The sequence below is a fragment of the Hippopotamus amphibius genome, chromosome X (genome assembly GCF_030028045.1).
Source record: "Hippopotamus amphibius kiboko isolate mHipAmp2 chromosome X, mHipAmp2.hap2, whole genome shotgun sequence".
In the NCBI taxonomy this organism is placed as follows: domain Eukaryota; kingdom Metazoa; phylum Chordata; class Mammalia; order Artiodactyla; family Hippopotamidae; genus Hippopotamus; species Hippopotamus amphibius.
Genome location: NC_080203.1, coordinates 107,868,365 through 107,892,096, shown reverse-complemented (window position 1 = coordinate 107,892,096; position 23,732 = coordinate 107,868,365). Strand labels below are relative to the sequence as shown.

At 35.4% G+C, this 23,732-nt stretch overlaps 1 protein-coding gene across 5 annotated transcripts in view; it reads right to left on the bottom strand.

The window, feature by feature from the left end:
- The window catches only part of DMD (dystrophin), a 1,940,210-nt gene that overhangs the window by 1,388,570 nt on the left and 527,908 nt on the right, over positions 1-23,732 (bottom strand). For all 5 annotated transcript variants that reach the window (XM_057717394.1, XM_057717395.1, XM_057717398.1 and 2 more), the window contains one exon: positions 13,802-13,921. In XM_057717394.1, the coding sequence (XP_057573377.1) occupies positions 13,802-13,921 (120 nt within the window). The remainder of the gene's footprint in view (positions 1-13,801; positions 13,922-23,732) is intronic.

Genomic DNA, 23,732 nt, shown 5'->3' with positions numbered 1-23,732 from the left:
AAATGGAAATAACATCAAATAACTTGTTGAAAGAAATAAAGCACCCATTATGAGGCTAGAAATGGGGCAGAGTATTACTGACTAATGTTTCGCCAAGTCTGATTCCCTTCTCAATTTTACATAGTTTTTACAAACTGTTAACTGAAGCAGTATACTATAAAATGGCATGTCTTGAAGCTTCACTGTCTAACATATGGTCCAGGGTGAAAAAAACATCTTCTGATGTATTAGGAAACACTTATTGGAAGTTTCTCTGAAAATATCATTTTTACTTCTGTTAAAATGATCCTGTAATAACTCCTGACTGAATTCAAGGAACTCCTGTCACTTCTAATGGTGCAGTTTATAGATGAGGAAACTGACACTCAGATTGGTTAAGTAACTTATTTAAGGCCAGAGAGGTCAAAGGATTGAGTATCTGCAATTTGACCTCAGATCCATCTGGCTGCAAGTCCATGCTCTTTCATGAGGCCATTCACTCAACAGAGCATTCAGCATAGAAAAAAATATGCCTTGTGATTTGTGCTACAAAACGTACAGTGAGATGTACAGATGCTGAATCCTTTTTGAGTCTTTTCATACTTAATTTTAGCAGAAGTTTCACTAGATTAAACGTTTTATCTCACCTATTTGACAAGGCTACGGTTACAATCTGATCTAAAGACTTTTTTACATTTTAACTCTTTATTTGTTTAAAATGGTTTTTTTTTTAATTTTATTTATTTATTTATTATTTTTGGGGGGGTACACCAAGTTCAATCATCTGTCTTTATACACATATCCCCATATTCCCTCCCTTCCTTGACTCCCCCCCTGAGTCCCCCCCACCCTCCCTGCCCCAGTCCTCTAAGCATCTTCCATCCTCAAGTTGGACTCCCTTTGTTATACAACAACTTCTCACGGACTATCTATTTTACAGTTGGTAGTATATATATGTCTGTGCTACTCTCTCGCTTCGTCTCAGCTTCCCCTTCACCCCCCGCCCCCTCCCAAACTTCGAGTTCTCCAGTCCATTCTCTGTATTGTTTAAAATGTTTTTTAAAAATCAAAAATACACTTCTAGATCAAGAACGTGTTCTTTGCAAGTACTTATTTTTAAAAGGTAAATATGACTGTCTGATTCGTTAATGAAATGCTGCTTTGGTGATTATGTGAAAAGCGTAGTGAGATTTTTACCTTGAAGAAGCATCTTTTTCTGTGCTATGACAATCAGTTCCATATATTATTTATTTTTATGAGTTTCTAAAGTGCTAATGAATAAATCTGGAAAGGCCCTGTTGTTGTTGTTGCTGTTATTATTTGCAGGCTATTATTTAATGTTCTGTGGCAGCTTAATAAACTCTGTACTCCCCAGCTCCTACCGGTCTGTTCAATGGGGACACCAGAAAATAAAGAGCAGGAGTTCTAAGGAGTGTTCCAGCATGCCAGTGTTCTTTCTGGCATTCATCACATTCCCAGGCATTCCTCAGTAGCTTGAGGTTTTACTGTTCCTTATTGTTTTATGCCTCCAAGTCTCTGAACTTCTTGAAAGGGACCCCCCTTCACCCTCGTGCTTAGTGTCTCACCTAGCAATACACGCATTTCACATAGTATATGAATGTCTCAAAGCTGACTAACACGACTGTAGTTATCAATACAGGGCTTTTCTCCCAAATAGTGTCTTAAAACGCCCCTTTTTCCCCCTCTTTCTTTTTCATTAAATACCTGTCTACCAGTCATTTATGGTAACAGCGTGACTGTGGTGAATTTAAAGACCCATCGCTCTATCTCAAATTCGAAATTTTTAATACTTAGAATGGGCATTAGCCATATAGTAGAATCTCTGAATCTGCTAACCTGCTACACATCACTAGATTTAAAGTAGAGACAGCCTGAATTCTTGTCCCAGCTCAACTGCTGCCCAACTTGGTAATATCTGTCAGCCAACTCTTAATCTTGCCATGGTTTAGCTTTCCCACTAGTGACATGAATATAATAGTTACTGCCTCATACCCTCCTAGCCAGGTCACTGCTAGGGTCAGGTCAACAAATACGAGATTGCTCTGAAAACTGTGATGAATTATTGAGGTGCTTGTAAATTATAAGGATTTAGAACTTAGTTGATGGAAAATCAGCTTTTGTTTCCAGATGTGATAAATCTAGAACATAATAGACTTTTCTTTCACTTTTTTGAAGCTCTTTATTGGAATATAATTGCTTTACACTGTTGTACCAGTTTTTTTCCCCGTACACCAAAGTGAATCAGCTATATTTATACATATATCCCCATATGCCCTCCCTCCCAAGACTCCCTCTCACCCTCCCTATCCCAGCCCTCTAAGTCATCACCCATCATCGAGTTGATCTCCCTATGTTATGCAGCAACTTTCCACTAGCTATCTACTTTACATTTGGTAGTGTATATGTGTCAATTAGAACATAATAGATTTTTAATACAGAACACACTGAAACATTTCAGCATAATATTACCCTTACTAGGTTTTTGTATTTTACCTATAGTCTAATAAGGTTTATGTTTTGTACAAGTGTTGAAAATCTTTTATTTTTGCATTTTTACACCAGGAGCATTTTCCACTGCATGCCTTATTTGTAACCAAGTGGAAAACATATCCCTCTATGTTCCATTCTAACTGTTGGCACTGGAATATTCCATCCATAAGAAATCACATATTCCAAAGTGCATATATAATAAAATGCATGAAATAATCTAGGTGTAAAAGGATGGGGAGTGATGGGGATTAAGTGGGTACAGCTCTATTCAATTCCTACTGAGGTTAATATGCAGGAAAATAGACCCAGGATCATCAGATCACTTGATTTTTCCAGAGAGGCTAGAAATTCATAGTTTTATATCACATTTCCTATATTTCAATAATAAAGATATTATTAAATACCATGTGGACTGAATATGAATATATATGACTATATTTGTAATTTTGGATGCAACAGGCAAATTCCCAGAAAGACAAAAACTGCTCAAACTGACAAAAAGGGAAAATCTGGAAAATGGAGGTAAAATGTGTATAAAAACAGATGATTGAACTTGGTGTACCCCCCCAAAAAAATGGAAATCAAAAATAGAAAGTCTTAATGTCTATTAAATATATCAAATTCTCATTTAAAACTCCCCCCATAAAGGAAATTCCAGGCATAAGTGACAAGTTTCCAAGCCTGCATAATCAGGTACTTAAACTCAGCAAGCATATCATAAGAATGGAAAACAACAGGCCAGTCTCTTTCATAGACACAATGGGAAAACTCTAAATCAAATGTTAGCAAAAAAAATCTAGCAATAAATTAAAAGGGTTAGACATATCATCTATGTTTGATTTATCTCAGAAATGCAAGGCTATTTTAACATTAGAAAATGAAGCAATGTGATTTTACATATTAACAGAATAAGGGGGAAAACAAATAAGATTGTCTCAATTTATCCTAAAAAAAAAATTTGATAAAATCTTTGCATCCAGTAATAACAAAACTTCTTAGAACACTAGGAATAAAAGGCATCCGCAACAAACCTACAGGAAATATCCTTTAGAGCCGATTTACTAAAAGCCTCACCTCTGAGAGCTACAATGAGAAACAGATATCAACAATAATCTCATTGTACTAGAGTATGCAGCACAAAAATGCAAGAAAAATTAATAAAATCAAGGACTGGAGAGAAATAAAACTGCCATTAATCACAAACCACCTGGATATGTACATCTGAGTGGTGCTACAGATAAACTACTCAAGTTAATAAGCAAACTAAGCATGATCTCTGGATACAAGGCCAAGGAACAAAAATCAAGGTGTACTTCTCAATATCAGCGACAGAAAATAAAAAATGAAAAACTTTAAAAGATACCATTTACAACAAGAGCAAAACTACCAAAAACCTAGTAATAAATCACATAAGAAGTCTAGGACTCAATATCTTGAAAACCATAAAAACATTAGTTAGAGAAAATAAAGACTTCGATAAATGGAAGACTATTCCATATTCATCAATTGAAATACTTTATATAATAAAGATATTAATTTGCCATAAGTTGATCTATATATTCAGTGAAATCCAATTAAAACCAAAGCAGTATTTTTTGGAGGGGGTGGTTACAAGCTGATTCTGAAATTTATATGAAAAGCAAATGAATAAAAATAGCCAACAGCATCTTTAAAAAGGAGAAAACAAATATGAAGGGCTTACACTGGCCAAGATAGATTTAGTGTTCCCTTTAGCGTCACTAAACTTTAGACTATAGGCCCCGAATTCTCTTCGCTTAGAGCACTTACTTTAGAAAGAATTTATAAATTTTTTAATCTGCCCCTTTGAGATGTAAATAGTCTACAACCCAAGAATATCTTTCTCAAGGACCTGTTAGCCATCCCTCCGAAACACAATGATCAAGAAAGCTAGGGCCCCTGTCTTCCAGACTCTGTGGGAGGGTAGGAGCCTAACTGATGAGGGACAATTAGCAAACACAAAGGGCATAATCACATTGACCATCCAACCTCTTAATGTCCTCTAATCTTTTTATGCTAGCTCATCCCAGCACTTAAATCTCCCACCTTTTGTTCACTGGAACTGAGTTCAGTCTCTCTCCCCTGTTGCAAAAGTATTGATCCATAATTGCAATAGTCTTGAATAAATTTTTTCTTGCCTGTTTAACCATCCGGTACAAATTTTATTTCACAATACTATCAGATATTAAAATTAGTATAAAGCTACAGTAATTTAGACAATGTGGCATTGACATAAATATAGGCAAATATACAAACATAACATTAGAGTCCATAAAGTGAGCCATGCATGTATAGGCATTTGACTAAAGGTGACACTGCAGAACATTGTTTGCAATAAATCATGCTATTTCAATTGGATCTAAATAAGAAAAATGGACATTCATCCCTTTCTCACACCAGAAATATGAGGTGGAATGTAATATGAAAGGTCAAACAATAAAGTACCTATATGGCAACACAGGAGAATATCTTCTAGGTCTTAGAACAGGAAACGTTACTTTTAAACTCAGGACAAAAATAGACTAATCACAACGGAAAATATTGAAGTGGGGTATAATGAATTTAAAACTTCTGTTTATTAAAGCAGTAATTCATTAAGGAGTAAAAAGGCAAGGTACTTAGATTTAAAAAAAAAGGAAATTTGTAATACAGGTAACCAACAAAGGATTACAATCCAGAACATGTGTTTTGAAATAACTACAGCAAATCACTAAGAGAAATATAGACAATTCAATAGAAAAATAGGCATTTCAAAAAAGAGATCTTTCAAACAACCATTAAATAACAGAAATAGTATTCAACCTCATTAGTCATCAGCACATTCAAATTAAAATAAAAGATGTCATTATACAGCCACCAGAAAGGCTCAAATTAAAAATCTGACAGTACGAAGTACTGAAGAAGATGCAGAGTAATTTGTACCTTTATTCACTACTGATGAGAATATAAATTTATATATCAACTTGGGAAAACTCTTTGGTAATACTTATAAAGCTAAGTGTACATATACTCAATGATCCAGTGGTTTGGATCCTGGCTGTATATCCAATATAAAAGCATACAACTATTCACCAAAACATACGTACAATTATTTTCATAGAAGAATTATTCGTAATGGTCCCAAACTGGATACAACCTACATTTTCTAAACAGTAGATTGTATAATCAAACTGTGGTACGGTCGTTAAAAAGAAAATTAATGAACTAATGCTATATGCAACATGGATGAATCTCAAACATAATGCTGAGTGGAAAAAATCTGTTACATATATATGTGTGTGTGTGTGTATATATTATGCAATTCCATTTACATCAAGTTAAAAATACAGCAAAATTAATCTGAGGTATTATATATCAGGATAGAGGTTACCTTTGAGGAGGTGGGACTAGTTTATGACTATGATAGGGCTTGATGGGCTTTTTGACTGTTGGTAACATAATATCTTTTTACCTGGGTTCAGAACTATGGACACGCGACCTTTGTGAAGTCTTCAAGCTATAATTATGATTTGTGTACTTTTCAGAGTATTCCAGTAAAAAAACTGTGCCATAGTATAAAGTTTAGATTTCCTTCAGAGACCAACAGGGCCAGAATTCTCTTTAGATCAAATGAGAATTAACACTTAATATTCATAAAGAATATTATCATCCTAACACACTTGCATAAATTCCCTTTGTAATAATCTTCTCAAGGTCACACAGTAATCTTCTCCTATGAAACTGAGAGACTAGGACAAAGCCCAGGCTGAGATATCACACAGATCTGGGTACCAGTCCCAGCTGTGCCACTTGCAAACTACATGAACTTGGATTTAGCTTCATTATGCATAGACTTTTTCACTTGTGAAATAGAGACAGCATTACATACCAACTATATTCAATTCTTGGAAAATAATGAGCCCACAAAAGTGCTAATAATTATAATTACTGCTTCATGGGCAACAGTTGTTGACACTTGGCTTAGTGAAATTAGTTCTACCACATTTAAAGTTATCTTTATTTTTAAACGTGCTTTTTATTCACCAAATATAAAATAAAAAACTAGAGAGAGACATCAAAAATATTTTCATCAGTATTGTTCTTCATAAATAACCCCTATTTCTTAATCCTATAGGATTTACCATTGCATAGCCTTTTTTTCCACCCTAATTATCCCAAAGGTATGTACCATAAACACTTTTAGTTCCACGTCCCATTTCCAAGCCATGATAGACAAAGGGACATTATAGCCTTTCTGAACAATTACTTTTTCGTAGACAATTTCCCTTCCAAACAACAGAGGCATGATCGTGTTACAGAGAGGGCACAAAAAAGGGAGTGCTCGTGACTATATAAAAAAACCAGATTCATAGATGAAAATCTGAACTGAGTTTGCTACGTGAAGTCGGACTTTTCCGAGCAGACACGATGAAGATGAGTATTCTGAATGACAGGAACAGCATATACAAAGACAGTGACATACAGAGTATCAGAAATAGCTTGTAGGAAGAGAATGGAGGTTGAGGGATATGAGGGCTGTAATAGGAGATAAGCATTGAGAGACAGGTAGGGGGTCACTTATTCATTGTAGGCCTAAGGGATGAGACACTGTAGAGGACAGAAAGGTACTTAGGATTTCAGCAAAGGAGAAACTGTTATATAGACTCTTGAAATTCCACACTGACTTCAATGTGGAGATTGGATTGAAGTGAGACAAGAATGCAGGCAAGGACTTCCAGGGGTCGAAGATATGGGAAAATAGTAACAGGAACAAAGATGAAACACTGAATATGAGAGACAGTAAGCAATGCTGTGACTGATTACATTAGAGGGCTCACAAGAGAAAGAAAAGGGATGTGTCTGGAATGCCTCCAGGTTTCCAGTACAGGTGTCAAGGTGAATGGTGGTACAATATCAAAAATGGGGAAGTCAATAAAATGAGAAAGTTTAGGGGGAAGTAGGACACAATGAGTTAAGTTTCACCTTGTTGTGTTTGAGGTGAATTTTGAACTTCAAGGGCATATATCCAGCAGAAAATGGGAGAGAAGAAATTGCACTCAGGAAAGAGGTCTGGCTAGAAGACATACAGGCTTATCAACTTGTGCCTATTTTTTGATAGCACAACCTTCTGAAGTAAAACAGAGAAAATGTCTACCTTTTTCAACAAAACTGCTCACATGTCCCTTATCTATACTTAGGTTTTTCTTAAAATTAAATAATCCTTGGTTCTACAAACATTCTTTACAGGATGTCACTATCCCTGAAAAATTCAGCTAAGATACTAAAATAAAAGTGTATTCAAACCAGCACAGAACATAATTATTAGTCCTTACAATCTAGACATTGTGCCACATCCAAGATGCATTAATTTACTAAGAATCTACATCATCTTGCTTTGACTTAATCTTAAATTTGTGTCCAAGTAAGGTCAGTTGGTCTCTCTCTATTCTCTCTCTCTCTCTCTTTCCCCCCATACATGTATATATATATATTTATATATATATATGTGTGTGTGTGTGTGTATACACATACATCCATATGTATGGAGAAAATGTAAATGTATATATATATGTACATGTACATACATTTGTATAAATGTATATATACTTATATTTATATATATATTTACATTCACATGTATGGATGGGAACTCAGATTTTTCTTATCAAAAACTTAAAGATACTGCTTTTTTTTTAAGCAGTAAAATTTCAAACAGTAAATATGTCTTTTCTGATTTAAAACATGAAAGACAAGAATATAACACTTGTATGTGACAATCTAACTTCATAGGACATTGCTATAAAACTTCTAAAGTCATTTGGGAGAGGAACTTATCCAGTAACCACTCCTGTGGGGGTGAAATTTACACAGTGCCCCAAGTATATCCTCAAATGGCTTCTTGTCCCCAAACTTTCTGACTCTGAAGGTTGAATAAAGGAGTCCAATCATCTTCAGTCCAATTATCTGGCACATAAATCAGATAACAGGAAGGAATATATTACAACACAGATGTTCTCCACCAACCCACACAGAAATAAGTACGCTCACCTTATCCACAGGCATCCCATGAGAGGCTTTGCAAAATACTTCAGGGAAATCGAAACATTTTACATTTATTCCATTGCACTGGGTCAACCAACTTCATAGAGCCACCAAAGAATTTGTCTTGATTATACCATGTAATATTTGCACAAACTGTTTAATGTCATTTGATATCAAGTAGGTTTTCATGTCTTGATTTTAGTGAATGTACCTTAGCTCTTAGAGACCTTTCTAATCTTTGAAAATTATTCCTTTACTCAATAAAGTTTATTAACTTCAACAGATGAGCAAGAAACTATGCATGTGGGCATAACCTTATGTTTAATAATCTGCTCTAGAACTGTATTTTCCAGGTTGCTCTTCTTCAAAAGAGGATGTTTGTATGTATCCGTTCTTTTGACATACCTTTAATTCTCTCAGTAACTTAAAGATTAACATCATTCAAGAAAATAATCTAAACACTTTTTATATGCCAGAAACTCTCACGGGTCTGTGGCCTTAGACACCTTTAATACATCTAGGTGGACTCTCAAGTGTTAACTTGCATAGTAGAACATATCCAAAAAAGGGATTCTAATAGCTCTACCCTTTATCTGGAAAATGCTTTCATTAGAGCATCTGTAAGACCTATGGCTTAACCAGGTTTCTGGTTCTTTTTTGTTACTAGAAACAGCTATCTCCCTAGAGCAATAGGTTTTCTTTATGCTCTATAGTCTTTTTTCAGTTTTCAAACGTGAAAGGCCCATAGGACCTGTGTGCCTCCAAAACACCTCCTTTATTTTGTTTTAGTTTTTGCTCAAACGTCACCTTCTCAACAAAGTTTCCCTTGACCCCTCCATGTAAAACTGCTTCCTTCTCCAGTCTGTTTTTCTTCCTTATAGTTCTTAGCACCTTTTTCATAATGTAAAGCTTGCTTATTTACTCTGATGTTTGCTTAGAATGTAAGCTTCATAGAGGAACAATTTATGTTTTGTCTGTACTTAACCTCAAAGCTTAGACTTTTGGCTGGCACCTAGTAGGCACTGAATACATATGTGTCGAATGAATGAATACATATGGTCCTTCTACGTGGAACACTTTCCTGTTCTTACTACTGTTCCTAATTAATTTCTACTAAATCTTCACATCTCACTTAAGGCCACTTAGGTACACCTTTTTCCTTACCTTCTAGAGCAAGATAAATCATCTAGTAATATATATATATCCATCACATTGAACTCATCATGGCCAAAATTTTACACTAAACTGCATTTAATTAGTGCAGGTCCAAGAGGGCAGGTGCCATGACTGTTGCCCCCACCCAACCCCACCATGGTAGTCCCAGCCGCCATCCTGGCAGACAGCTGCTGCTCAATGCATTTGTTGACTGAATGAATTATGGTGGAGTTTAGTATCACACACTAATTCTAGTTCTTAGATAAGCCCCTGTCTACCCACCAAGCCTCCACTAGCACTCCTCTTCTGAAACCCAATGCTATAGCCAAACTGGACCTTTTTCAGTTCCTTGAGCGTGCGATGCTCCCCTGATACACTGTTTCCCCTTCCTGGAAACCACATGCACCTCTAGCAATCCCCTTATACACACACTTCATACAGTTCCCTCCAACATGTCTTTTAGATCATAGTTTACACATCGCTTTACTAGGAAATCATTTCATGTCTTCAAGCTTCAGCTTAAGTCAGACTAATTTGTTGTCACAAAACTTTGTTCCTTTTCTTCATAGAAATAAGTTACGTCCATTCTTAAATATTTGCTCATTTTTGTAAATATATGATTAGCATTTATTTCCTCTGTTAGATTGCAAGTACCAAGAGCGCAGCCACCAAGCCTACCACGGCGATTACGGGTGACAAGGAATCAGCATTTGAAGTCAAAGAGGGAGCCTGAGAAAGAACTACCATTGTTCTGAGGTTCCAAGGAAGGCAGCATGCTCACAAATTACTCATTTCTGACCCAAGAAGGTAGAACAAATTCTTTTTTTGTTCACTGTTTCACCTCTGTTACCCAGCATAATTCCTATGACATAGTAAGAACAAGTACTCATCAAAAAAAAAAAAAAAAATGAGAGGTATGGTAATATATTCCACAACTGAAGACTCTACGTAAATTATACAGCTTAGTTTTTTAGCCAAGCTATTTCTCAACAAAATTAGTTAACTGGCATCACTGCTTACAAATCGGGTTCTCTGTGTACTGATATCATAGAAACCTCTAAAGTTAAGGACAAGTTTCTGACCTGTGGTGACATTGCTGAGGGACAAGCTGAACCTCTGAGAGAGAGAGAATCAAATTAATTTACAAGACACTGCATGCCTCAGAATATTATCCTTCATAAGTCATGCCATCTTTCAGAATCCCTAAGCATATGTTCTGACCTAACTTTGTTTTTCTTCAAGCCTTTTAAAAAGAAGACTTCTAAAAGTCTTTTAAAGTTAGAGAAAATCTAACTTATAATAGAGTTCACAGAACTAAGTCAATACATGTAAAGATATTCCATGAGGAGTATTTTTAGAGTTCTAACTCAAGATGGTAAGAACATCTCTCTCTTTCTCTCTCTCTGTTACTGAATTAAATCAAAGACTTCCTTTCCCAGTTTTCCCCATCTGTATCTCTTTACTAAAGACAACCGGGTCTCCATTTTGAGGCTCTGGTACTTCAGCAAATTGGAAAGAAATGGGTTAAGGCACTGTGGTGACATGAGAGGCCATGGAGGAGAAAGAAGGTGTGGGGTGAGTGTTAAACACTAGCAGGTCTTCAGGAATGAGCCATGGATGACCAGACCTTGTTTCAAAACAAAAGCTCTGAAGCATTCATCTCAGGTTCCTGCCAGTTTTTCTTTTCCCCTTGTACTGAGTCCATATACCTGTTTTTCTTTCCTAAAATTTTTTCCTATTACTGCTAACAGAATTCCTCAGGGCCCAGTACAAAACATGATAGTTCAGTCTCTGAAGCATACATGGAATTCTTATCACATGCAGAGGATATATGGGTTGCTGTTTAATGTATTTTTCTGTCTTTTTCTTCTTCATGATTTCTTCTCTCCTCCTCTTTTTCTACCAACTTCTCTCCCTCTTCTCTTTCCTTATAAAAAAGTAAGCTAGTTAAGATAAGATTATATCACTCGTAAAGAACCTAAGAATGAATCATCAAAATTCCAAAGTCAAATGAGAGCCCAGCATTCCAGGGCAATTCAAACCAATGGTTAAATAAGGCATAGAATTCAAGCACGGATTCCCCTGGGACTGAGGAAACTGATGGAAGAGAAACAACGAAAGGCCAAAGAGGGGGTCTTCTCAGCACGTAAGTCCTTTAACTTTGCTCTTTTAGCACTAGTCTAGATTATCTAAAAGTCAGGTGACAGTAAGAGAAGTGAGACTATCAAAAGGGGAAAGGGGGTGAAGGGGGAAAGAGGAGGCTGGCAGGCTATGCTCAATGATAATTAAGGGGGGGAGGCAATCATGGACAAATGTGGACTGAGCTTGTGTGGAGTAGGAGTAGCCAATACACGTGCAGCTGTCTTAGCAGATGTTTCAGGGTCAAAGAAAGACACACAGAAAATAAGGTAAAAAATGAAAGCAAGTAGGATAATAATATAGAAAAGCTTAGGGCCACCACTCTTAATTTATCCTGCCTAAGATCTAACCCAATCACCCTCTGTGAGTGCTAGCGACTGTTTTTCAAGGTGGCCTAGTCCCACAGGCATCATCTTGGAATAATTATATTCTAAAGCTAGTTGTACTAGGTCCGGTGGTGCCAAAGTGACTTTTTCAGTTGTTATTTTAACTGGAAATATTCTGTGACTTAGAAAAGTTTCTGCCTTAATTTTTTTTTAACCAGTCACCCTTCTAAACTCTGCCTCCCAGCCTTTTTTTTTATCTTTTCTGAGAATTTCTGAGAAACAGTGAATATTAGATTTTTACCCATCTGTAAATAGTCATAACACTATTGTATGAGAACTACGGAATTCCTTAAAGTGGGTGTGGCAGTGGCCTGTCAGTCCTTTAGCCAGTCGTGTGTGTGTGTGTGTGTGTGTGTGTGTGTGTGTGTACAACAAATCTGACTATATATGCAATGATATGTTATAATATTGGATGTCATAAACCTTTTTAGATCTGTAATCCCTGCGATTTCATTGAAATATAAGCAAATAACGTGCATCACTAGTATATATTAAGTGCTCAATTGTAGCAGTTCAACAGTTTTTTGTCTTCCTCACTTAATGATGAAAAGTGAGATAATATTGTTGGAGATTGGTAGTTTAAAGCAGTAACCTTAGGAAATGACATTTCACTGGGATAAAAAAAAAAAAAAAAAACAATTCACACCAAAAGAGAAGAAAACAGAGATAAGGAGTTAAGAAACCATGTTATAGGTTAGGTAAGAGAAACTAGGTTTAGAACCACCTTAGGCTTATAAAGCTATTTAAACCCACATTGATTGGATCCTCAGACTTGTCAGACTATTGGCCCCTAACTATCACAAAGGAAAGGCAGGCATGTGGTGGGTACAATGAATGCCTCGAATATAACCTGTGATTGGGTAAATATGTGAATGCATGTGTCACATTCAGAACAATAAACTGTTCCCTTAATATTGATGTTTGGTATATGTATATATGCTTTGTTGAAATTTTAAAAAATTGCAACAAAACTATCATTTCCAATTAGGAAGAAAATATAAAAATATGAAAATATCCACATTATCCTTTATTTACATGTACTAGTTATTTTTCCAAGGACACAATTACTATGAGTCAGATTGAATGAGGGATTCAAAGGCTAAGCATCTGCTCTAACAAAATTTCCATGACTTGAACATCCTGCTATGTCCTCGTCAAGACTACAACTGAAGGTTTCCAGGAAAAAATATACTGAAGGCGTTAATTTTTTTCTTATATAATTGAATGTGATCCTTTCTGTCTTTTTTTTTAACCTTTGTCCTCTCTCAGACTGTAGGTTTGCAGAGAGCATAAATAATATTCCTCTGACCAGTTATCTAACGTATGCTATTCAACTATAATTAAAAAACAGATCTGCATTTACATATTTCCCCAAAGGCCAGGAAGCTAGTGTGAACAAAGAGTGTATAATGGAAAGGAATTATGCACAAATGTCCCACGAGTGGGACATAATTTGAATTGGTTTAAATAAATACATTGCATTCTAAATATTTGTAATATACAAATCACTTTTTAAATTTTCTAAATATTCTCTGAATTGCAATTCATTATTTTGAATGACATATTTAGTGTATTAAAGAAAATAATCTGACCTTAAGTTGTTCTTCCAAAGCAGCAGTTGCATGATCGCCACTAGATTCATCGACCACCACCACCATGTGCGTGAGAGAATTGACCCTGACTTGTTCCTGCTCTAGGTCTTCTTGAAGCACCTGAAAGATAAATTTTTTAAAGGAAATTACAATAAGTCTCCTGCTCTGTATGCCAAGAACATTTCTTCCCAAATGAGTGTGATTTATTTCTGCCATGTTTTGGGTAAGCTAATTTTTTATTAGACTAGAACCATTTCAAGCAAATTTCCTGCTATGGTGCTCAGCAAAACGTGCACGTTTTTGTCAACTGAATGTGAAAGTACAGAGAGAGAAAGCATCTGTTGAGAAAGGTATACTAAGATATGCTGCCAGTTATCCCACTTCCTCTTACTTTTCAAGGACTTTTTCTTCAATGTCTCCTTCTCTACAGTTCTCCGTTATCAACCGAAACAAACTCTTGACCCAAAACCCCTCCTGCTACTGCCTCAGTATTTCCTCTTCACTAAAAAATATTTTGTGTTTTCTACAGTTACTCTTTCTACTTCCTTACCCTACTATTCCCTTTACCCAGCTATCCCATTAAAACATCTCTTGTAAAGGGTGCCATCAACCTCCAGGTTCCCAAATCCAAGAGCCATTTTTTGATAGCATCTTACTTGACATTTTGATTACTAACCTAATTAACCATTCCTTCATTCCTGACCCTCTCTTCTTTCTTCTTGAGCTCCATGTAGTGCCCTTGCCTGATTATCCTCCTACCTCATTTAGAACTGCTTTTTAGCTCCTTTGCTGGTTCCTTCTCCTCTGCTCAACTATAAATCAGATGGCATTCCTCCGGATAAAAACCAATGGAGTCCCATCGCACTAAGAGGAAAAATCCAAATCCTTTAACCTGAAATCTTTATATGATCTAGCACTTTCCTGCCTCTCTAATCTAACTGCATACCATTCTTGCCCTCTGACACTATGTTTAAATCGTACTTGGCTTCTCTCTCTTCCACAATGTGTCAAGCTGTTTGCTCCACCCCAATTGCTCTTCCTCCGTATCTTTAAATCTCCCATTCTTAGCATTCAGGACTCAGTTTAAATGTCATCTGCTCAGAAAGGTTTTCATGAAGATGCTATCTAAATTTGCTTCTTAGTTACTATTTCTATAACTTTTTAAACATAATATTTTCACACTCAGAGTTTTCTTATGTATTACTTTAGTCATTTGTTGTTTGTCTTTACTTACTGCAATATAAGATCCACTAGAACAGAGACACCCCGTCCTCACCACATATTCCAAGCAACTAAAGATCAATAAACATTTGTTGAATGAATAGCGCCAGGTGGAGGGTTGAGGGCAATATGCACAGGTGAGTTTGGCCCTTCCTGATTGCATAACGATTACAATCTAATGGGAGAGATTTTTTTTTAAGTGTACTTAAAGTTATCCTATCAAGCACATATAACCAAAAACAGTTTTCCAATCTTTTAAAAATCACAGTGTATAGATTTGTTGTAAAGATAAACGGGTAAACAGAGGAATAAACAGACGGCAAACAGAGGAGGACTAAACAGAGGAGGCTGCTCTAGATCCAAGGCACCCTGCTTGGGAGCTTCAGTTCCTCCAAGACCTTATCACACTACACTATTTATTACCTGGAAATCCCTAAATGAGTAGGTAAAATTCCCAGTCATTTAGTCTGCTTCTTAGGATATGTTATTATATAATACAAGAATGAAGGAGCAGGTTTGGGACAAAGCCTGTTACTTTCTAGAAAACCTGCAATCCCTACTTGTGAAACAATGACGCCTGGCGTTTATCATACTAGCTCTTAGTTATTCAAACCCTATGGCAGGTGTAAGGGAACTTACTAGGTTTAGCTGCATCACAAACTCAAATACTTGAGCATTTTTATCCTAGGAATTTTATTTTCAAGTCTCAACATTTTAGAGCACTACAAAATCACTTACTTTTACTTCCTCCCTCCAGATTTTCACAGTACATTTTCAAGTGAGGCAATTTAGAATAAAATGACTATGCATCTATTTTGTGTGTGGAGTCTATACTGCCTATCACGCCTTTGACATTCCAGAGCTTACACTGGTTAATAAAATTCTTTCTGCCATGAGGCCGAAAATAGAAACATTAACATTCAGAGTTGCCCTTGAAAGTTATGTTGAGTCTGTTTTCGGAGTTATATAAGCTAGAACTGGGAACATTTTAAATGTGTCAGCCAGGAATTTTAAAAACAATAATTAAAATAATATTTTGGAGGGTGTGGAGAGAAGGGAGCTCTCCTACACTGTTGGTGGGAATGTAAATTGGTGCAGCCATTGTGGAGAACAGTATGGAGGTTCTTCAAAAAACTAAAAATAGAACTACCATATGACCAAGAAATCCCACTCCTGGGCATATATCCGGAGAAAACTGTAATTCAAAAAGATACATGCACCCTGATGTTCACTGCAGCACTATTCTCAACAGCCAAGACATGGAAGCAACCTGAATGTCCATCAACAGATGAATGGATAAAGAAGATGTGGTACATATACACAATGGAATATTACTCAGCCGTAAAAAAAGAATGAAATAATGCCATTTGCAGCTGCATGGATGGACTTAGACACTGTCATACTAAGTGAAGTAAGTCAGAGAAAGACAAATACCATGTGATATCACTTATATGTGAAATTTAAAATATGACACAAATGAACCTATCTATGAAACAGAAACAGACTCACAGATACAGGGAACAGACTCGTGGTTGCCAGGAGGCAGGCGGGGGCGGGAGAGGGATGGATTGGGGGTTTGGGATTAGCAGAGGTAAACTATTATATAAAGGGTGGATAAACAACAGGGTCCTCCTGTAGAGCACAGGAAACTATATTCAGTATCCTGGGATAAACCACGATGGGAAAGAACATGAAAAAGAATGTATATATATATATGTGTGTAACTGAATCACCTTCCTGTACAGCAGAAACTAGCACAACATTGTAAATCAACTACACTTCAATAAAATAAATTTAAAAAAAAATAATATTTTGGTGGCCAGTATATCATAAATTGGTTTCTTTAATTTTGCCAATTCTTTTTTCCTACTGCACAAGTATGAGATTTAATTACATATATTAAAGACAATTAGAAAATAATGCTATATTGTTCACATTTTTTATATTTTTATTGTTTTCATACTTTTTAGTAAAGGAAACTGAGAAAATCATTGTTTGAGCCATGAAGTAGTTATTTTGAAACTCAGGTTGCATCTTTCTAAAGCATATATGATCAAATATACTAGTTATTTTCTCCAGTACTTAGATTTCTGATTTTGTTTTGCTTATCTATTTGTTCTATAATCAGAAATTACCTTCTTGCCATACTGATCAAGGGTTTACATGTTACGCTTTTGCTGAAGTGCTAACACAAAGTACCACTAAACCTAGTTGTGAGTTAATAGCTTTAAAATCAAACATGAGAACCATCTGAACTCACAGTCAGTAGAGGGGAATAAAGGAATACGGGAAAGGTTCTCCACCGTGGACGAAGAGTGCATAACACTACAGTAGATTAGCATATACTCTATCTGATTTACGTCATTTCCAGTATCTCCTTTTCTCTTCTGACTTTTTCAAATTACATCATTTCTTTTACTCCTAATCAGGGATTAAAACAGAAAAGCTTAAACTGACCTTTCTGAGCATACTCAATAGCTGCAAGACAGAGCTACTGCAATATTGTAATCATCTCCTGTTTTCCCAGACCTCAACTCCAAAAATAAATATCAATGAATATCACAGTATTAGCTAATCCCATTATTTGCAAAACACAAAAGACTATAAAATATCCAATGTCCAGAGTTTGTTTTTTAAAAATGAAGTTGATTCTTAGAATTAGCAAAAATGCCATATAGAAAACGGTGAGTTTAAAAAGTTAAAAATTTCTACCAACCTATGTATCCAGGAATAAGGGCCTTGATCATTGGTATAAAGTACACCTTCTTGCTTCCCTCTTTGAGAAAACATGGATTCTCAAGGCAACTAATTTTTAAAATACATTAAAGTTTTAAAAGCTATCTTACAATTATTTTTTAATTAATTATTTACTTCTTATGGATTTGAATTTCTCAGAGCTGGATTTATATAATGGAGATTTACAGTTGATTTGCTAATTAAACGTGAAATGTGAGGTTTAAATATAAATTGTTCCAAATACAAATGTATTCCCGGAGAAACACACTAAAATTTTTGCCTGTCAGAAGAGAATGTTTTCAGATTAAAATGTTGTAATATATGATTGTTAAAGTCTATTTTTCTTTATTAAAAGAATATAACTTATTTACACACTGATATGTACTAGGTATTTTATTATGTATTTCTTGCCAGTATTTTTCTTAAAGTAATGCATTTGTTACACTTATCAGATATTTAAAAATCTGTCATGCTCCGAATTAAATTTCTATACCATTATTAGATACAAATGTCAGCAATGTTTGTTTTCTAATGTCGACTAACAATCTTTTTTTTCCTTATGACAAGAGAAAAGGCCAACAGTGAAATATAACATTAAAAATGCTTAGATTCGACCAACTTATATTTTGTTATACCTCTGTAAATAATAAATTATTCTCGAGTTAAAGAACCTGACCAAATTTGCTGTTTCCTTAGTACATATTCACATTATGATTTAAATATGACTTTTCATCTATTTCCTTCAAATGTTTCAGTGGTACCAAATTCTTGCTCTGACCCATGTCAAGCTGGTCTTCAAAACCTGGCTTAGGACACCCACTGAAGAGTCACTCCAATGTTTACTTTAGAATTATGCTATTTTACCCTTTCTTAGCACACATGTGAAATACTGCTTGGAAAATAAAGGCATGGAAATACGAGGGTGAGCCAAAATTATCTGCATTCTGGCTGTAGAATTTACAGAAGTTTTAATATAATCGGAGTGCAGATAATTTTTGACTCACCCTCATATATGAGGCTAGGGAATTATCAGATTTGACATTTAGAGGTAAAGAACAACAATTAATAGAAAGTTAGAGTAATAGAAAAGATAAACAAGGTTGGATCTCCAGTAAGTTCCATAGGAGGAACTATGGAACTATGACAACATAGATCATGGGTTCTGCATGGATTCTAAGGCTATCTACTGCCTCCCACACATCACTTTAAATTAATATAATTAAAATATGCTTAGTAAACTATTAAGTTTCAGTGATTTATAGTTTTTAGCTTAGTCAAATAAATGTACACAAAAGACTGATGATAACAAAATGCGCACTGAACATAAAATGTGCAAATATCTTAAGAAAGCAGAAGAGTTTCTATGAACATGGGATAAGTCTAACATCTAGGAAATTACTATTTTAGAAAATCCAGCTCAGAAGCCAAAAAAATTCCTAGATGCTTATGAACAATTAGCTAATGCAATACATCTGGAGGTGAATTGATTTTATTTTCAAATAAAAGCATCCCAGGCAAATCAGAAAACTTTATGATTTCTTAGGAAATGATAGGGGGAGGATAGACAATATATCACTCTCGTTACTTTTTCTCTTATGGCCATTCTTACGTCCTTCTTTCCATCACCTCTGCACTGGGCTAGGCTCTGTATTCCTTATTCTATCTATTCCCTGAATGAAATGATCTGGAAATGACTTCCCATTTTATTTTCCGTCCAATATTCACTTAACTAAGCCTGACTGGTCACAGTACTGACTAGTTCCCCATAAGGATATATTTACAGCATGTAATTTTGTTATAAACTTGCTAAATATTTTAAATAAGCTTTCCCAACAGGCTCTCCTAGAATAGCTTTTATTTTGATACCCACTTAAACGTTATTGCATAGTTAAATTAGTCTTTATATCAGAACCCATTTTTTTAAACTTTTTGTTAAAAAAATAAATGTTTGTGTTTCTTCTAAATCCTAAGCTACTAAAGAGGCGGGGGGGGGGGGCCCTAAAGACCATTTCAAAGATGTTTTACAGATTTTAAAAGCACCCAATGCTTACCGATCACAGAAAGGGGGCTCAATAAATGTGAAAAATTGTTTTAAAAACAGAGCTGACCATTAATGTACCCCTACATCTTTCAGAATATAAGTAGAAAAGGACAAACTATGGATGACAGAGTGACAAAAATACGTGCATGTTTAAAGGCGTGGGATCTAACATCAGATTTTTTGAGTCTGATTCCTGCACGTATTGCTAGCAGCTAGGTGACCTTGTAAAAGTTTCCAACCTCACCGAGCCTCAGCTTCCTAATTTTCAAACTGGGATAATAAGAGTACTTATTTCATTAGAATGGATTAGGAAGAATGAATAAGCTACAACTGGTTAGCACCTTGCCTGGTACACAGTATAAAATCTATAAACACTAACAGCTAGTTAGTTCTAAAAACTCATACTTAGGCACATTCAGAACAAGGACTTTACACTGCAAGGACCCAATATTCACCTAATTCACCCTTACCTAATTTATGGTGTCATCATCCTCTAATAAGCATTCTACGTACAGAAATGGAATGTGGTTTTGGAAATCCAGGAAAAGAAGGGCTGAAGTTACAGTAAAGCTTTAGGATCTGAAGAAAAATACATTTTAAATCCTTAAATAAGACTTTAACTTCCAAATTATTTATATGAGATTAACAACAGTAGCTTTAAACTAATTGATCCAGTGGTCTCATACGTTGCTGAAAAATTAGTATGGTCAAAGGAGCTATTTCATGGAGCAAGGAAGACAGATCCTAATCACTGAATACTAGCTCTCAGTTCTCCTAACTTTCCTCCTCCCTCTACAGTCCACGCATGCGTGCATCTATCCATACATCCTGCATATAAGTGAACACCAAGAAAATCTAATAAATAATTACAAAATGTCATTAGCCTGAAAATAATTATTGAAAATGAAGAGAACAGGATTATTGGGAGGGAGGGCTGGGGTGGAAGATTTCAAGTGCACCACAGAGGACGTTATCTGCATTGGCTGGCTAGTATGTAGACGTAACATTCAATTCTACTGATTTTCTTCCTGCTCAATCATTACTGCCATTCTCATCATGAGCCCATTTTCTTCAATATTCCCTTTCTAGTCCCGTTTGCCCTAATTTTAAAGAAAGAGCTACAGGATTAATGTTGAAAAATCATTTCCTTAAGCATCGTAACTCTGAGCATTTCATACACAGCCACTACTAATGTGTTCTCTTTCCCTACTGCTTATTCTAAGTTTGAGGACTTACATGCACTTAGTTTCTCCATCTCTTCCAACTAGATATTTCCAAGCCTGAGGGACTGAGTGCCACACTTCTCGAATCTCTTTGCTACTCTCTGCATCTGCTCTAGCCTCTAGAATTGCCACTGGAATCAAGGTTACTAGAATGTCAGAATAGACGAAGAGTCTGGGTTCAAAGGCAGACAGGTCAAGATGACAAGCTCGAGTCTACCAACTACTGTTTAAGTTACCTTCGGCAACTCAACCTCTCTGAATACATTTATTTATCCACAAATTAGGGACTTAAATCCCTCCAGGACAGGTTTAGTACTGGAGTTAAATGAGATGATACGTTAGAATCAGCAACTGCCATGCTCAGTAGAACTGACAGGTAGTGAAGAAATGCTTATTTTCTTCTATTTCTGACATCATCACTGTATCATTTTATTCCTACGCTAAGATGCATGGAAATAGCTCCTCTGGGCATCAGTATTTTTTCCCAATACCCTGACAATTATATTATGTATCTTCAATTACTAAATATTCTCAGTGTGCTGAAATGACAGAATATCATGTAAAAATATGTGATTCAGTAGTGTTCTCATTCTCACTAGATATGACCTAGATCTTTGTTAATAGAATATTAAATATTATGCAGTACAAATTACCTCTGAAAAATGTAGTTCCATTGACTATCAGAGTACTACCAGTTGTGCTACTAGAAATCATTCTGTTCATAACAGAAATCATAAACATAAAATGATAGTATACTGTAGTTAACAATTTTATATTCCTTAGAAAGATACATAATGAAATATTCAACATTACTTTTACATGAGACTGGATTTATGGTCATACATTTTGTTATAAAATACACAAATCTATTTTTCAAGAAAAAATATTTTCTTAAAATTCATATTATCATAGCAGTGGTGGCTTTCTTGTGAAGAATTTCCCCCTAAAATGTATTCTAAAATGTTTTATATACTTAAATAGTTCCTTTACAATATTAAAGTTGCATTACCCATTGAAGGGAACTGAAATTAACTTGTATTGGTTCATAAAATAAAGATACTTTAGCTGAGACCAACTCAAGTGAGAGATAGGGTCTTTTTCTTTCCTTCTTGTTTTACCCTCTCAGAGGGCAGAAACTTCTGATAAATAAGCATTATAGGAGAAATTAAGTATAAAAAATAAACTGGGTGTCTCTAAGATAATGGGGTCTTGGATAGTTACATTTTAGCAGATGCACTGATGTACTCTGAAGCAGGGCTGTAACATTTTGAGCCATATTACTGAATCAGTGTTCAGTAGTTGCTAATTAGTCACCTGTTAGCTGGAATCACTTAATTTGTGAAAATAAGAACATGGGTATGGATTGCATTATTATTTTTATAATTAAAGTAAATGAATGGCATTATCTAATATGAGACGTTATCCTTGGAATCTGCTGCTTTTTTATAGTATGTTGGTGGGAAATTAGGTGTCTTCTCAACTAGATTAAAAAAAATTAAAACTGAGTATCATGCATACACTGCTGTGTAAACCATAAAGTGTAATGTTGTCCATTTTAACATTAAATTGCCACTTCTTCATGTCAAAAGAATATTATTACCACACAAATCAACTTCACTTGGGTAAAAGTCATGTCTTATGATAATAGCTAAGATAATTTATATAATTCTGGGCATCAGGTATTATCCTAAGTGCTTTTTATGCAATTATGTAGTAACTGTTTTTATCAACCCTATACGATAGGTATCATCATCACCATCACCCTGATTTCATACTTGGGGAAAATGAGGCACAAAATGGTTAAGTAACTTTTGCAAAGTCATTCGGCTCACAGGTAATAATAGAGCTATGTTTTCAACCCAGGCAGTCTGGCTTCAGAATATGTGATATACTGCCTCTCATATAAGAGATATTAATATAGCTCAAATAAGCATAACAGATAAATATATGTTTCTTATAACTCATAAATCACATGAATAGAACTTAAAAACTCCTGTGTGTATGTGTATGTACTCAGTTAAGTTTCAGGTCCACCCCCCCCAGTGATACTTGAATTCAACCTATTACATATGAAAGACTACTATCACAAAGTTTGCATTAAACACACACACACACACACACACACAGAACACAATAGTTAGGTCTTCCTTCTCTTACTGTTTGAAAGTAATGTTAACATTGGTATGTCTTAATGACAAATGCTAATCATAAAAAATGTGCTTAATATAACATTTTGAGTATTAATGGGGGTTCAAGTTACTTTTATCTATATGGCTTAGATTCTTTATATAGTACTTTTTTTTCCTACTTTTTCTCTCATGAATCTTTCCTATCTGGATATTCTCTCTTAGAACCTGTTTGTCATAATGCTGTCTGTTGATAGGATCATGGTATCGCCCACCTAGAGGGTGCATGTTTTCGTCCCATGGTTCCTATACATTGCCCCTTGAAGGTCAAGTAAGGTCCATAGGGAAACCAAAGAAAGAGACAGAATAACATCTCTAGGCCTTCTCTCTCCTCTCTAATTAAAAATTTCAGAAGGAAGGTTAAGTTGTAAGCCCAGCTTAAAGGGGCAAGCAAGACCTGATCGAGCCTAGGACTGAGGCCATAAGGACAAAAAGAGTCCTTACAATTTATAGCAAGTTCAACCTAACTCACAAAACCAGAGTTCTACACACAAATTTAAAAACAAAGTTGTTAGGATTATAGA